This window comes from Ranitomeya imitator, chromosome 5 (genome assembly GCF_032444005.1).
Source record: "Ranitomeya imitator isolate aRanImi1 chromosome 5, aRanImi1.pri, whole genome shotgun sequence".
Lineage (NCBI taxonomy): Eukaryota > Metazoa > Chordata > Amphibia > Anura > Dendrobatidae > Ranitomeya > Ranitomeya imitator.
In genome coordinates, this window is record NC_091286.1 from 11,447,940 (window position 1) to 11,464,629 (window position 16,690).

Genomic DNA, 16,690 nt, shown 5'->3' on the forward strand with positions numbered 1-16,690 from the left:
AGACGGCGGTGAGATGCTCTGCAGTCCTGTTACTATAGCAGCAGACGGTGGTGAGATGCTCTGCAGTCCTGTTACTATAGAAGCAGACGGCAGTGAGATGTTCTGCAGTCCTGTTACTATAGCAGCAGACAGCGGTGAGATGCTCTGCAGTCCTGTTACTATAGCAGCAGACGGCAGTGAGATGTTCTGCAGTCCTGTTACTATAGCAGCAGACGGCAGTGAGATGTTCTGCAGTCCTGTTACTATAGCAGCAGATGGCGGTGAGATGCTCTGCAGTCCTGTTACTATAGCAGCAGACGGCGGTGAGATGCTCTGCAGTCCTGTTACTATAGCAGCAGACGGCGGTGAGATGCTCTGCAGTCCTGTCACTATAGCAGCAGACGGCGGTGAGATGCTCTGCAGTCCTGTTACTATAGCAGCAGACGGCGGTGAGATGCTCTGCAGTCCTGTTACTATAGCAGCAGACGGCGGTGAGATGCTCTGCAGTCCTGTCACTATAGCAGCAGACGGCGGTGAGATGCTTTGCAGTCCTGTTACTATAGCAGCAGACGGCAGTGAGATGTTCTGCAGTCCTGTTACAATAGCAGCAGACAGCGGTGAGATGCTCTGCAGTCCTGTCACTATAGCAGCAGACGGCGGTGAGATGCTCTGCAGTCCTGTTACTATAGCAGCAGACGGCAGTGAGATGTTCTGCAGTCCTGTTACTATAGCAGCAGATGGCGGTGAGATGCTCTGCAGTCCTGTTACTATAGCAGCAGACGGCGGTGAGATGCTCTGCAGTCCTGTCACTATAGCAGCAGACGGCGGTGAGATGCTCTGCAGTCCTGTCACTACAGCAGCAGACGGCGGTGAGATGCTCTGCAGTCCTGTTACTATAGCAGCAGACGGCGGTGAGATGCTCTGCAGTCCTGTCACTATAGCAGCAGACGGCGGTGAGATGCTTTGCAGTCCTGTCACTATAGCAGCAGACGGCGGTGAGATGCTTTGCAGTCCTGTCACTATAGCAGCAGACGGCGGTGAGATGCTCTGCAGTCCTGTCACTACAGCAGCAGACGGCGGTGAGATGCTCTGCAGTCCTGTTACTATAGCAGCAGACAGCTGTGAGATGCTTTGCAGTCCTGTCACTACAGCAGCAGACGGCGGTGAGATGCTCTGCAGTCCTGTCACTATAGCAGCAGACGGCGGTGAGATGCTCTGCAGTCCTGTCACTATAGCAGCAGACAGCGGTGAGATGCTCTGCAGTCCTGTCACTATAGCAGCAGACGGCGGTGAGATGCTCTGCAGTCCTCTTACTATAGCAGCAGACGGCGGTGAGATGCTCTGCAGTCCTGTTACTATAGCAGCAGACGGCGGTGAGATGCTCTGCAGTCCTGTTACTATAGCAGCACACGGCGGTGAGATGCTCTGCAGTCCTGTTACTATAGCAGCACACGGCGGTGAGATGCTCTGCAGTCCTGTCACTATAGCAGCACACGGCGGTGAGATGCTCTGCAGTCCTGTCACTATGGCAGCAGATGGTGCGATGTTCTGCAGACATTACCTGATGGAGCCGATCATGTACGGCTGCGCCAGCTGCACGACGATGGCGCCGCTCCCCAGCTGGTGGCAGGTGTACCCCGAGTCCCAGTCGTAGTTCTTTGTGTCGCCGTTCAGCAGAGCGTTGCGGCTGCGGCTCACGCCCTCGATGACACTGGCACATTCCGAGATGGTGGCGACGTTCTCACCGGGGACTAGAAGACACAGAAGCAGTAATGCATTATGTGGGGCAGGACCTCACCACCATGACAGCGCCCCCTGTGGTCACTGCTGCACCCGGCATTCTACACTGTAGCAGCTGCTGCTTATCGCCATGACAACCACTGTCCACATCTGCCACATTCCGTCCATTCTCCGGAGCTCCAGGACGCCGTGATGAGCAGCGACTCCAGCTTTGCTGCACTGTCTATTGGGGTCTGATGTAGTCAGAAATCCACCCCTTGCTTCATCAGACGCTGCTGCTCCTCTTTGCTCCAATGCTTTAGTCTATGGGGCAATGAGTGACCACCCCCGGATTTATATATAATGCAGACCCCTACATACTTATAGGAGACCCCAATTATTTCTTACCCATCAGACCTCGCTCCAGAATGAAGCTCTTGTGGGTGAACATGCACTCGAAGGCAACCAGATGGAAGACTTTATTCACGGTGTTGTGGGTGCCCACGATCCGGACGTATCTGAAAGACATGGGGGGGCGACATTAGAGAGGGGCCGACAATGGCGCTCGTATTATCCCTTTCTAGCTGCTAAAATCAGTGAGACGACACAAAAGGGTTAAACACCCGTAACCATCACATTTCTGAATGCAGCTTTGGATGTGACTGGAGAACAGTGAAAACGATAGGTGATATGGGCATATCCAGCAGCTCCGGAGCAGAAATCTCCCAGCACCCCCTGCTTGTTCAGTGTCTGCATAGCTTGCTCTGGGGATTTGCATTCTGGGAAGTGTCATGTTCACACCTGTTTCCACGTGGGTAAAACTAAGTGCCCCCCCCCCCCGTATTACAGGAGCGATCAGGGGGATGAGGGCCGACAACAATCCTGCAGCTCAAGATGAGTACGGGGTCACCTTGGCGCCCTATGATGAAAGGCAGCACATCACTCCGCGGTCCCATCTCCGCTCCACCTGCGCACGTCTCCTCTAATAAACCCAAGACGAAGCTTTAAATTAATCCGAAGGAGAGCAATATGGGGCGCCGGAGAGGAAGGTGACCCCCGGGGACGGAGATCAGCGAGGTGGAGATGGAAAGTGACAAGACACGGCGTCTCTGCCTCTCACCGCCGCTCTCCTCCTCCTGCCCCTCCATTCTGCTGCCCCAGACCCCCTATCCTATTGTAATCCCCCTGTGAGGCGGAGGGGTCCGAGCTCAGCCTCGAGTCCCATGGGTCATTTGCCAGCATTTTCCGTGGCGTTATCGTGGCTCTTTTACAGAACTTCTTGGATTCAGACTAATATAAATAGTAAAATACTGAAAAGTCTTCAAGGAGTTTTGGACAGATGTTCTTTACCATGGCTCGATGCTCGGAGTATTGTGGGGGTCTTTTCTGGTATTTTTCTCATGGTCACCAACACGGGACAACAACAAAAAAACCAGACCCCCAAACTACGCAGAATTATGAATGTTATAAATTAAAAATCACCATAAAAAATGAAATTCAAGAAGTCCAAAAAGAAAAGAAACTGGAAAACTGGGAGCAGCCGGAGCTCGGAGCAGGCGTATGATACCGGGCCGGCCGTCAGCTGGCAGCGATTCCATCTCTCATCCAGTGCAGACCTTCCGCTATATACCGCGGCGCCGGAGACCTCGAGCGAGTGACCGGACGGCAGCGATTCCTGAGGCCGCGGACATCTCATCCAGTGCAGACCTTCCGCTATATACAGCAGCGCCGGAGACCTCGAGCGAGTGACCGGACGGCAGCGATTCCTGAGGCCGCGGACATGTGTCATCCAGTGTGGACCTTCCGCTATATACAGCGGCACCGGAAACCATGAGCGAGTGACTGGACGGCAGCGATTCCTGAGGCCGCGGACATCTCTCATCCAGTGCGGACCTTCTGCTATATACCGCGGTACTGGAGACCTCGAGCGAGTGACCGGACGGCAGCGATTCCGGAGGCCGCGGACATCTCTCATCTAGTGTGGACCTTCCGCTATATACCGCGGCACCGGAACCCTCGAGCGAGTGACCGGACGGCAGTGATTCCGGAGGCCGCGGACATCTCTCATCTAGTGTGGACCTTCCGCTATATACCGCGGCGCCGGAGACCTCGAGCGAGTGACCGGACGGCAGCGATTCCTGAGGCTGCGGACATCTCTCATCCAGTGCAGACCTTCCGCTATATACCGCGGCGTCGGAGACCTCGAGCGAGTGACCGGACAGCAGCGATTCCTGAGGCCGCGGACATCTCTCATCCAGTGCGGACCTTCCGCTATAAACCGCGGCGTCGGAGACCTCGAGCGAGTGACCAGACAGCAGCGATTCCTGAGGCCGCGGACATCTCTCATCCAGTGCGGACCTTCTGCTATATACCGCAGCGTCGGAGACCTCGAGCGAGTGACCGGACAGCAGTGATTCCGGAGGCCGCGGACATCTCTCATCCAGTGCGGACCTTCCGCTATATAACGTGGTGCCAGAGACGGTAGCGATTCCTGAGGCCGCGGACATCTCTCATCCAGTGTGGACCTTCCGCTATATACCGCAGCGCCGGAGACGGTAGCGATTCCTGAGGCCGCGGACATTTCTCATCCAGTGCGGACCTTCCGCTATATACCATGGCGCCGATGACCTCGAGCGAGTGACCGGACGGCAGTGATTCCGGAGGCCGCGGACATCTCTCATCCAGTGCGGACCTTCCGCTCTATACCGCGGCGCCGGAGACGGTAGCGATTCCTGAGGCCGCGGACATCTCTCATCCAGTGCAGACATAGTAACATAGTAACATAGTTAGTAAGGCCGAAAAAAGACATTTGTCCATCCAGTTCAGCCTATATTCCTTCATAATAAATCCCCAGATCTACGTCCTTCTACAGAACCTAATAATTGTATGATACAATATTGTTCTGCTCCAGGAAGACATCCAGGCCTCTCTTGAACCCCTCGACTGAGTTCGCCATCACCACCTCCTCAGGCAAGCAATTCCAGATTCTCACTGCCCTAACAGTAAAGAATCCTCTTCTATGTTGGTGGAAAAACCTTCTCTCCTCCAGACGCAAAGAATGCCCCCTTGTGCCCGTCACCTTCCTTGGTATAAACAGATCCTCAGCGAGATATTTGTATTGTCCCCTTATATACTTATACATGGTTATTAGATCGCCCCTCAGTCGTCTTTTTTCTAGACTAAATAATCCTAATTTCGCTAATCTATCTGGGTATTGTAGTTCTCCCATCCCCTTTATTAATTTTGTTGCCCTCCTTTGTACTCTCTCTAGTTCCATTATATCCTTCCTGAGCACCGGTGCCCAAAACTGGACACAGTACTCCATGTGCGGTCTAACTAGGGATTTGTACAGAGGCAGTATAATGCTCTCATCATGTGTATCCAGACCTCTTTTAATGCACCCCATGATCCTGTTTGCCTTGGCAGCTGCTGCCTGGCACTGGCTGCTCCAGGTAAGTTTATCATTAACTAGGATCCCCAAGTCCTTCTCCCTGTCAGATTTACCCAGTGGTTTCCCATTCAGTGTGTAATGGTAACATAGTAACATAGTAACATAGTTAGTAAGGCCGAAAAAAGACATTTGTCCATCCAGTTCAGCCTATATTCCATCATAATAAATACCCAGATCTACGTCCTTCTACAGAACCTAATAATTGTATGATACAATATTGTTCTGCTCCAGGAAGACATCCAGGCCTCTCTTGAACCCCTCGACTGAGTTCGCCATCACCACCTCCTCAGGCAAGCAATTCCAGATTCTCACTGCCCTAACAGTAAAGAATCCTCTTCTATGTTGGTGGAAAAACCTTCTCTCCTCCAGACGCAAAGAATGCCCCCTTGTGCCCGTCACCTTCCTTGGTATAAACAGATCCTCAGCGAGATATTTGTATTGTCCCCTTATATACTTATACATGGTTATTAGATCGCCCCTCAGTCGTCTTTTTTCTAGACTAAATAATCCTAATTTCGCTAATCTATCTGGGTATTGTAGTTCTCCCATCCCCTTTATTAATTTTGTTGCCCTCCTTTGTACTCTCTCTAGTTCCATTATATCCTTCCTGAGCACCGGTGCCCAAAACTGGACACAGTACTCCATGTGCGGTCTAACTAGGGATTTGTACAGAGGCAGTATAATGCTCTCATCATGTGTATCCAGACCTCTTTTAATGCACCCCATGATCCTGTTTGCCTTGGCAGCTGCTGCCTGGCACTGGCTGCTCCAGGTAAGTTTATCATTAACTAGGATCCCCAAGTCCTTCTTGGGGATCCAATGGTGACATTGATTCCTTCTTCCCATGTGTATAACCTTACATTTATCATTGTTAAACCTCATCTGCCACCTTTCAGCCCAAGTTTCCAACTTTTCCAGATCCATCTGTAGCAGAATACTATCTTCTCTTGTATTAACTGCTTTACATAGTTTTGTATCATCTGCAAATATCGATATTTTACTGTGTAAACCTTCTACCAGATCATTAATGAATATGTTGAAGAGAACAGGTCCCAATACTGACCCCTGCGGTACCCCACTGGTCACAGCGACCCAGTTAGAGACTATACCATTTATAACCACCCTCTGCTTTCTATCACTAAGCCAGTTACTAACCCATTTACACACAATTTCCCCCAGACCAAGCATTCTCATTTTGTGTACCAACCTCTTGTGCGGCACGGTATCAAACGCTTTGGAAAAATCGAGATATACCACGTCCAATGACTCACCGTGGTCCAGCCTATAGCTTACCTCTTCATAAAAACTGATTAGATTGGTTTGACAGGAGCGATTTCTCATAAACCCATGCTGATATGGAGTTAAACAGTTATTCTCATTGAGATAATCCAGAATAACATCCCTCAGAAACCCTTCAAATATTTTACCAACAATAGAGGTTAGACTTACTGGCCTATAATTTCCAGGTTCACTTTTAGAGCCCTTTTTGAATATTGGCACCACATTTGCTATGCGCCAATCCTGCGGAACAGACCCTGTCGCTATAGAGTCCCTAAAAATAAGAAATAATGGTTTATCTATTACATTACTTAGTTCTCTTAGTACTCGTGGGTGTATGCCATCCGGACCCGGAGATTTATCTATTTTGATCTTATTTAGCCGGTTTCGCACCTCTTCTTGGGTTAGATTGGTGACCCTTAATATAGGGTTTTCATTGTTTCTTGGGATTTCACCTAGCATTTCATTTTCCACCGTGAATACCGTGGAGAAGAAGGTGTTTAATATGTTAGCTTTTTCCTCGTCATCTACAACCATTCTTTCCTCACTATTTTTTAAGGGGCCTACATTTTCAGTTTTTATTCTTTTACTATTGATATAGTTGAAGAACAGTTTGGGATTAGTTTTACTCTCCTTAGCAATGTGCTTCTCGGTTTCCTTTTTGGCAGCTTTAATTAGTTTTTTAGATAAAGTATTTTTCTCCCTATAGTTTTTTAGAGCTTCAATGGTGCCATCCTGCTTTAGTAGTGCAAATGCTTTCTTTTTACTGTTAATTGCCTGTCTTACTTCTTTGTTTAGCCACATTGGGTTTTTCCTATTTCTAGTCCTTTTATTCCCACAAGGTATAAACCGCTTACACTGCCTATTTAGGATGTTCTTAAACATTTCCCATTTATTATCTGTATTCTTATTTCTGAGGATATTGTCCCAGTCTACCAGATTAAGGGCATCTCTAAGCTGTTCAAACTTTGCCTTCCTAAAGTTCAGTGTTTTTGTGACTCCCTGACAAGTCCCCCTAGTGAAAGACAGGTGAAACTGTACAATATTGTGGTCGCTATTTCCTAGATGCCCGACCACCTGCAGATTTGTTATTCTGTCAGGTCTATTAGATAGTATTAGGTCTAAAAGTGCTGCTCCTCTGGTTGGATTCTGCACCAATTGTGAAAGATAATTTTTCTTGGTTATTAGCAGAAACCTGTTGCCTTTATGGGTTTCACAGGTTTCTGTTTCCCAGTTAATATCCGGGTAGTTAAAGTCCCCCATAACCAGGACCTCATTATGGGTTGCAGCTTCATCTATCTGCTTTAGAAGTAGACTTTCCATGGTTTCTGTTATATTTGGGGGTTTGTAACAGACCCCAATGAGAATTTTGTTACCATTTTTCCCTCCATGAATTTCGACCCATATGGACTCGACATCCTCATTTCCTTCGCTAATATCCTCCCTTAAAGTGGACTTTAGACAAGACTTTACATAGAGACAAACCCCTCCTCCTCTCCGATTTTTACGATCCTTTCTAAACAGACTGTAACCCTGTAAGTTAACTGCCCAGTCATAGCTTTCATCTAACCATGTCTCGGTTATTCCCACTATGTCAAAGTTACCTGTAGATATTTCTGCTTCTAGTTCTTCCATCTTGTTTGTCAGGCTTCTGGCGTTTGCGAGCATGCACTTTAGAGGATTTTGTTTTGTTCCAATCTCCTCGCTGTGGATTGTTTTAGAAATGTTCTTACCTCCCATCTGAGTATGTTTTCCTGGATCTTCTTTGTTCAAGTCTAATGTTTTTCTTCCCGCTATATACCGTGGTGCCAGAGATGGTAGCGATTCCTGAGGCCGCGGACATCTCATCCAGTGCGGACCTTCTGCTATATTCCGCGGCGCCGGAAACCTCGAGTGAGTGACCGGACGGTAGCGATTCCTGAGGCCGCGGACATCTATCATCCAGTGCAGACCTTCCGCTATATACCGCGGCGCCGGAAACGGTAGCGATTCCTGAGGCCGCAGACATCTCTCATCCAGTGCGGACCTTCCGCTATATACCGCGGCGCCAGAGACAGTAGCGATTCCTGAGGCCGCGGACATCTCATCCAGTGCGGACCTTCCACTATATACTGCGGCGTCGGAGACCTCGAGCGAGTGACCGGACGGCAGTGATTCCGGAGGCCGCGGACATCTGTCATCCAGTGCGGACCTTCCGCTATATACCGCGGCGCCGGAGACGGTAGTGATTCCTGAGGCCGCGGACATCTCTCATCCAGTGCGGACCTTCCGCTATATACCGCGGCGCCGGAGACGGTAGCAATTCCTGAGGCCGCGGACATCTCTCATCCAGTGCGGACCTTCCGCTATATACCGCCGCGCCGGAGACCTCAAGCGAGTGACCGGATGGCAGCGATTCCGGAGGCCGCGGACATCTCTCATCCAGTGCGGACCTTCCGTTATTTACCGCGGCGCCGGAGACCTCGAGCGAGTGATCGTAAGGCAGCGATTCCTGAGGCCGCGGACATATCTCATCCAGTGCAGACCTTCCGCTATATACCACGGCGCCAGAGACCTCGAGCGAGTGACCGGATGGCAGCGATTCCGGAGGCCGCGGACATCTCTCATCCAGTGCGGACCTTCCGCTATATACCGCGGCGCCGGAAACCTCGAGTGAGTGACCGGACGGTAGCGATTCCTGAGGCCGCGGACATCTCTCATCCAGTGCAGACCTTCCGCTATATACCGCGGCGCCGGAAACGGTAGCGATTCCTGAGGCCGCAGACATCTCTCATCCAGTGCGGACCTTCCGCTATATACTGCGGCGTCGGAGACCTCGAGCGAGTGACCGGACGGCAGTGATTCCGGAGGCCGCGGACATCTCTCATCCAGTGCGGACCTTCCGCTATATACCGCGGCGCCGGAGACGGTAGTGATTCCTGAGGCCGCGGACATCTCTCATCCAGTGCGGACCTTCCGCTATATACCGCGGCGCCGGAGACGGTAGCGATTCCTGAGGCCGCGGACATCTCTCATCCAGTGCGGACCTTCCGCTATATACCGCGGCGCCGGAGACCTCAAGCGAGTGACCGGATGGCAGCGATTCCGGAGGCCGCGGACATCTCTCATCCAGTGCGGACCTTCCGCTATTTACCGCGGCGCCGGAGACCTCGAGCGAGTGATCGGAAGGCAGCGATTCCTGAGGCAGCGGACATATCTCATCCAGTGCAGACCTTCCGCTATATACCACGGCGCCAGAGACCTCGAGCGAGTGACCGGATGGCAGCGGTTCCTGAGGCCGCGGACATCTCTCATCCAGTGCGGACCTTCCGCTATATACCGCGGCGCCGGAGACCTCGAGCGAGTGACCGGACGGCAGCGATTCCTGAGGCCGCGGACATATCTCATCCAGTATGGACCTTCCGCTATATACAGCGGCGCCGGAGACCTCGAGCGAGTGACCGGGTATCAGCGATTCCTGAGGCCGCGGACATATCTCATCCAGTATGGACCTTCCGCTATATACAGCGGCGCCGGAGACCTCGAGCGAGTGACCGGGTATCAGCGATTCCTGAGGCCGCGGACATATCTCATCCAGTATGGACCTTCCGCTATATACCGCGGCGCCGGAGACCTCGAGCGAGTGACCGGACGGCAGCGATTCCTGAGGCCGCGGATATTTCTCATCCAGTGTGGACCTTCCGCTATATACCGCGGCACCGGAGACCTCGAGCGAGTGACCGGGTATCAGCGATTCCGGAGGCCGCGGACATTTCTCATCCAGTGTGGACCTTCCGCTATATACCGCGGCACCGGAGACCTCGAGCGAGTGACCGGGTATCAGCGATTCCGGAGGCCGCGGACATTTCTCATCCAGTGTGGACCTTCCGCTATGTACCGCGGTGCTGGAGACCTCGAGCGAGTGACCGGACGGCAGCGATTCCTGAGGCCGCGGATATTTCTCATCCAGTGTGGACCTTCCACTATATACCGCGGCACCGGAGACCTCGAGCGAGTGACCGGGTATCAGCGATTCCGGAGGCCGCGGACATTTCTCATCCAGTGTGGACCTTCCGCTATATACCGCGGCGCTGGAGACCTCGAGCGAGTGACCGGACGGCAGCGAGATGACTGGACAACGCGGGAGGGACATAAACAGCGGAGGAAACGGCTTCATCATCGCCGAGCTGTACGACAGGAGCTGCGCCAAACATGTCACTGGCCCCGAATTTCAAATGTGACCCCCAGAAATAAAGACCCTCTTGTCAGGATGTCTGTGAGGTCAATTCTTCATCGTATCTGTTCCTGGGAAAGCTGGGTGACATGGGGTGTGTATGGGCTGCCCCTGCGTCTGCCGGAGGTCATCACCCCGCACTCACACTCAGTGCTACATCTGCACTAACACAGTGATACATTGTTACCACTGATGCAGTAAAAAGTAATTTTACCATTCAGGAGTCTTGAAAAGCTGAGCTGCGGGGATGAGCCAGGACTTATCTTACGGGGCTTGTGTTATTATGGGGCTGTAGTAACGGTTATAACAGCGAGCACAGCGCTTTCCCGGACTCCTGATTGTCCGGTGTTCTTTACTTTTCCATCACTAGGCAGACTAATCATTCAGGAGCCCAGGAAAGCGGTGTACTATTCCTCTTACCTCAGTCACCCAGCTTTCCCAGGAGCAGATTCCCAGCAGATGAGGATGACTCAAGGACTTGTGGCTTCTGATGATTTCTCCAGACTGCGCAGGTGACAGAATTACAGGTGACAATGAGGACTGATACGGCGGAGCGTACGTCTGCGCCACATTACAATAAATGAATCTTCCGCTGCTCCCTGTACAATAATATCCACAGACTTCACAGGAAAGAAGACGGAATATCGGAGAATGATGGCGCCCGCTGCATCGGAGCAACAGCGCCTCCAAGTGGAGGTAGCGGAGAATGACGAGTGTCAGCTCTACAATCAATAATTCAGCGCAGGGGATGAGGCCGCGTCCTCGGATGGGATGTGTTTTAGCACTTCACCAGGCAGCGGTGTAACATTTATTATTGAACAGTGCAGAATGTTCCAGTAAAATCCCCCCGCGTGATGCTGAATATTACCCTGCTCCGGCCCCCCGTGGTGACAGTAACATACCATTCATCCACCTGTCACTCATTGACATGATCACCAGGTGATAATTACAGGCGCTGACCCCCGATCATTCCAGCCCGATACCCTAAATAAAGTCAGACCCCCAGGGGGGCACCCCCAAAAATACAGACTCCAGGGGAGCACCCCCAAAAATACAGAATACAGGGCAGCACCCCCAAATACAGACTCCAGGGGAGCACCCCCCAAAATACAGAATACAGGGCAGCACCCCCCAAATACAGACCTCAGGGGAGCACCCCCAAAAATACAGACTCCAGGGGAGCACCCCCCGCAAATACAGACCCCAGGGGAGCACCCCAAAAATACAGATAGCAGAGGAGTAACCCCAAATACAGACTCCAGGGGAGCACCCCCAAAAATACAGAATACAGGGGAGCACCCCCCAAATACAGATCTCAGGGGAGTAACCCCAAACACAGACCTCAGGGGAGCACCCCCAAAAATAGACTCCAGGGGAGCACCCCCCGCAAATACAGACTCCAGGGGAGTAACCCCAAATACAGACCTCTGGGGACCACCCCCCAAAAATACAGACCCCAGGGAAGCAAGCACCCCCAAATACAGACCCCAGGGGAGCACCCCCAAATACAGACCCCAAAGAAGCACCCCTCAAAAATACAGACCCCAGCGGAGCACCCCGGCAAATACAGACTCCAGGGGAGCACCCCCGCAAATAGACTCCAGGGGAGTAACCCCAAATACAGACCTCAGGGGAGCAACCTCCAAAAATACAGACCCCAGGGGAGCACCCCCAAATACAGACCCCAGGGGATCACCCCCAAAAATACAGATAGCAGGGGAGTAACCCCAAATACAGGCTCCAGGGGAGCACCCCCAAAAATGCAGAGCACAGGGGAGCACCCCCCAAATACAGACCCCAGGGGAGCACCTCCCAAATACAGACCCCAGTGGAGCACCTCCCAAATACAGACCCCAGGGGAGCACCTCCCAAAAATACAGACTCCAGGGGAGTAACCCCAAATACAGACCTCAGGGGACCACCCCCAAAAATACAGACCACAGGGGAGCAAACCCAAATACAGACCCCAGGGGAGCAAACTATATGGCCAACCCGCCATCCCCACGTGCAGTCCACCATCCCCGGGTGCGGTCCGCCCCGCCATCCCCGGGTGCGGTCCGCCCCGCCATCCCCGGGTGCGGTCCGCCCCGCCATCCCCGGGTGCGGTCCGCCCCGCCATCCCCGGGTGCGGTCCGCCCCGCCATCCCCGGGTGCGGTCCGCCCCGCCATCCCCGGGTGCGGTCCGCCCCGCCATCCCCGGGTGCGGTCCGCCCCGCCATCCCCGGGTGCGGTCCGCCCCTCCATCCCCCGATGCGCTCCGCCCCGCCATCCCCTGGTTCGGTCCGCCCAGCCATCCCTGAGTGCAGTCCGCCCCGCAATCCCCACGTGCAGTCCGCCCCGCAATCCCCACGTGCAGTCCGCCCCGCCATCCCCAGGTGCGGTCCACCCCGCCATCCCCGGGTGCGGTCCGCCCCGCCATCCCCGGGTGCGGTCCGCCCCGCCATCCCCACGTTCGGTCCGCCCCGCCATCCCTGTAAGATGCAGTCCTAGCAAAGTTCCCAGATGAGTTTTAATGGGAAATCACATCCTTATTCTGATTATCTTTGATAGAGGCGATGGCTCGGCCATGTTCTAACACCTCTACAATCTGCCGGATTCTGGGATAATATCCCCCTACTTCAGTATAGTGACTGCCGGACATGTGTCGGGGGTCCCTGATCCTGCCCCTCCCCCGGCCTCCAGCAGAATAATCACAGCCGTATTGTCCCGGGAAATAAATCCGTTGTGAGACTAATAACATCGGTTGCGGAAGCAGCATATTCGGCGCAGTGTGCGTCCGAGCCGATTACACTTCATGCCACACGTCGCATCCTTCCAGTGATGGAAGAAACTGCAGGACACGAGATGACAGAACGGTCGGCCATCGGCCCCACAAAGAATTCCAGCCGGATAATGACAGCTTCAAGGGCCGGCGCCGACCAATGCCGAGCGCGCCAACGTGCTGCCACGTAATGGAAACAGATGTGTCCTTCACTGAAGACGCGACCAGCTGCGAATCCCCAAACTCTGCGCTCGGCGGGAGCCTCACACCTCAAAGGCAAAGGAATCCGCTCAGTATTCCTGACAGCTCCAAACACAGCACAAGCTGCAGCGAGCACCCCGCCACCTCACTATTCTGCTGGTGCAGTCACTGTGTACATACATTACATTACTGATCCTGAGTTACATCCTGTATTATACCCCAGAGCTGCACTCACTATTCTGCTGGTGCAGTCACTGTGTACATACATTACATTACTGATCCTGAGTTACATCCTGTATTATACCCCAGAGCTGCACTCACTATTCTGCTGGTGCAGTCACTGTGTACATACATTACATTACTGATCCTGAGTTACATCCTGTATTATACCCCAGAGCTGCACTCACTATTCTGCTGGTGCAGTCACTGTGTACATACATTACTGATCCTGAGTTACATCCTGTATTATACTCCAGAGCTGCACTCACTATTCTGCTGGTGCAGTCACTGTGTACATACAGGATGTAACTCAGGATCAGTAATGTAATGTATTATACTCCAGAGCTGCACTCACTATTCTGCTGGTGCAGTCATTGTGTACATACATTACATTACTGATCCTGAGTTACATCCTGTATTATACTCCAGAGCTGCACTCACTATTCTGCTGGTGCAGTCACTGTGTACATACATTACATAGTAACATAGTTAGTAAGGCCGAAAAAAGACATTTGTCCATCCAGTTCAGCCTATATTCCATCATAATAAATCCCCAGATCTACGTCCTTCTACAGAACCTAATAATTGTATGATACAATATTGTTCTGCTCCAGGAAGACATCCAGGCCTCTCTTGAACCCCTCGACTGAGTTCGCCATCACCACCTCCTCAGGCAAGCAATTCCAGATTCTCACTGCCCTAACAGTAAAGAATCCTCTTCTATGTTGGTGGAAAAACCTTCTCTCCTCCAGACGCAAAGAATGCCCCCTTGTGCCCGTCACCTTCCTTGGTATAAACAGATCCTCAGCGAGATATTTGTATTGTCCCCTTATATACTTATACATGGTTATTAGATCGCCCCTCAGTCGTCTTTTTTCTAGACTAAATAATCCTAATTTCGCTAATCTATCTGGGTATTGTAGTTCTCCCATCCCCTTTATTAATTTTGTTGCCCTCCTTTGTACTCTCTCTAGTTCCATTATATCCTTCCTGAGCACCGGTGCCCAAAACTGGACACAGTACTCCATGTGCGGTCTAACTAGGGATTTGTACAGAGGCAGTATAATGCTCTCATCATGTGTATCCAGACCTCTTTTAATGCACCCCATGATCCTGTTTGCCTTGGCAGCTGCTGCCTGGCACTGGCTGCTCCAGGTAAGTTTATCATTAACTAGGATCCCCAAGTCCTTCTCCCTGTCAGATTTACCCAGTGGTTTTCCGTTCAGTGTGTAATGGTGACATTGATTCCTTCTTCCCATGTGTATAACCTTACATTTATCATTGTTAAACCTCATCTGCCACCTTTCAGCCCAAGTTTCCAACTTATCCAGATCCATCTGTAGCAGAATACTATCTTCTCTTGTATTAACTGCTTTACATAGTTTTGTATCATCTGCAAATATCGATATTTTACTGTGTAAACCTTCTACCAGATCATTAATGAATATGTTGAAGAGAAGAGGTCCCAATACTGACCCCTGCGGTACCCCACTGGTCACAGCGACCCAGTTAGAGACTATACCATTTATAACCACCCTCTGCTTTCTATCACTAAGCCAGTTACTAACCCATTTACACACATTTTCCCCCAGACCAAGCATTCTCATTTTGTGTACCAACCTCTTGTGCGGCACGGTATCAAACGCTTTGGAAAAATCGAGATATACCACGTCCAATGACTCACCGTGGTCCAGTCTATAGCTTACCTCTTCATAAAAACTGATTAGATTGGTTTGACAGGAGCGATTTCTCATAAACCCATGCTGATATGGAGTTAAACAGTTATTCTCATTGAGATAATCCAGAATAACATCCCTCATTACATTACTGATCCTGAGCTACATCCTGTATTATACTCCAGAGCTGCACTCACTATTCTGCTGGTGCAGTCACTGTGTACATACATTACATTACTGATCCTGAGTTACATCCTGTATTATACTCCAGAGCTGCACTCACTATTCTGCTGGTGCAGTCACTGTGCACATACATTACATTACTGATCCTGAGTTGCCTCCTGTATTATACTCCAGAGCTGCGCTCACTATTCTGCTGGTGCAGTCACTGTGTACATAACATTACATAACTGATCCTGAGTTACCTCCTGTATTATACCCCAGAGCTGCACTCACTATTCTGCTGGTGCAGTCACTGTGTACATACATTACATTACTGATCCTGCGTTACCTCCTGTATTATACTTCAGAGCTGCACTCACTATTCTGCTGGTGCAGTCACTGTGTACATACATTACTGATCCTGCGTTACATCCTGTATTATACTCCAGAGCTGCACTCACTATTCTGCTGGTGCAGTCACTGTGTACATACATTACATTACTGATCCTGAGCTACATCCTGTATTATACCCCAGAGCTGCACTCACTATTCTGCTGGTGCAGTCACTGTGTACATACATTACTGATCCTGAGTTACATCCTGTATTATACCTCAGAGCTTTACTCACTATTCTGCTGGTGCAGTCACTGTGTACATACATTACATTACTGATCCTGAGTTACCTCCTGTATTATACCCCAGAGCTGCACTCACTATTCTGCTGGTACAGTCACTGTGTACATACATTACATTCTGTATTATACTCCAGAGCTGCACTCACCATTCTGCTGGTGCAGTCACTGTGTACATACATTACTGATCCTGAGTTACATCCTGTATTATACCCCAGAGCTGCACTCACCATTCTGCTGGTACAGTCACTGTGTACATACATTACATCCTGTATTATACCCCAGAGCTGCACTCACTATTCTGCTGGTGCAGTCACTGTGTACATACACTACTGATCCTGAGTTACATCCTGTATTATACCCCAGAGCTGCACTCACTATTCTGCTGGTGCAGTCACT

General features: G+C 51.2%; 1 protein-coding gene across 2 annotated transcripts in view; it reads right to left on the bottom strand.

Annotated features, from left to right (window-relative positions):
* The window catches only part of BTBD9 (BTB domain containing 9), a 170,261-nt gene that overhangs the window by 38,797 nt on the left and 114,774 nt on the right, over positions 1-16,690 (bottom strand). Inside the window, exons 7-8 of one of the 2 annotated variants that reach the window (XM_069768300.1) lie at positions 2,107-2,216; positions 1,541-1,730 (exon numbers count right to left, since the gene is read on the bottom strand). The exons of the other annotated variant lie outside the window; for it this stretch is intronic. Coding sequence (XP_069624401.1) covers positions 1,541-1,730; positions 2,107-2,216 — 300 coding nt within the window. The remainder of the gene's footprint in view (positions 1-1,540; positions 1,731-2,106; positions 2,217-16,690) is intronic. 2 annotated transcript variants of the gene reach the window in all.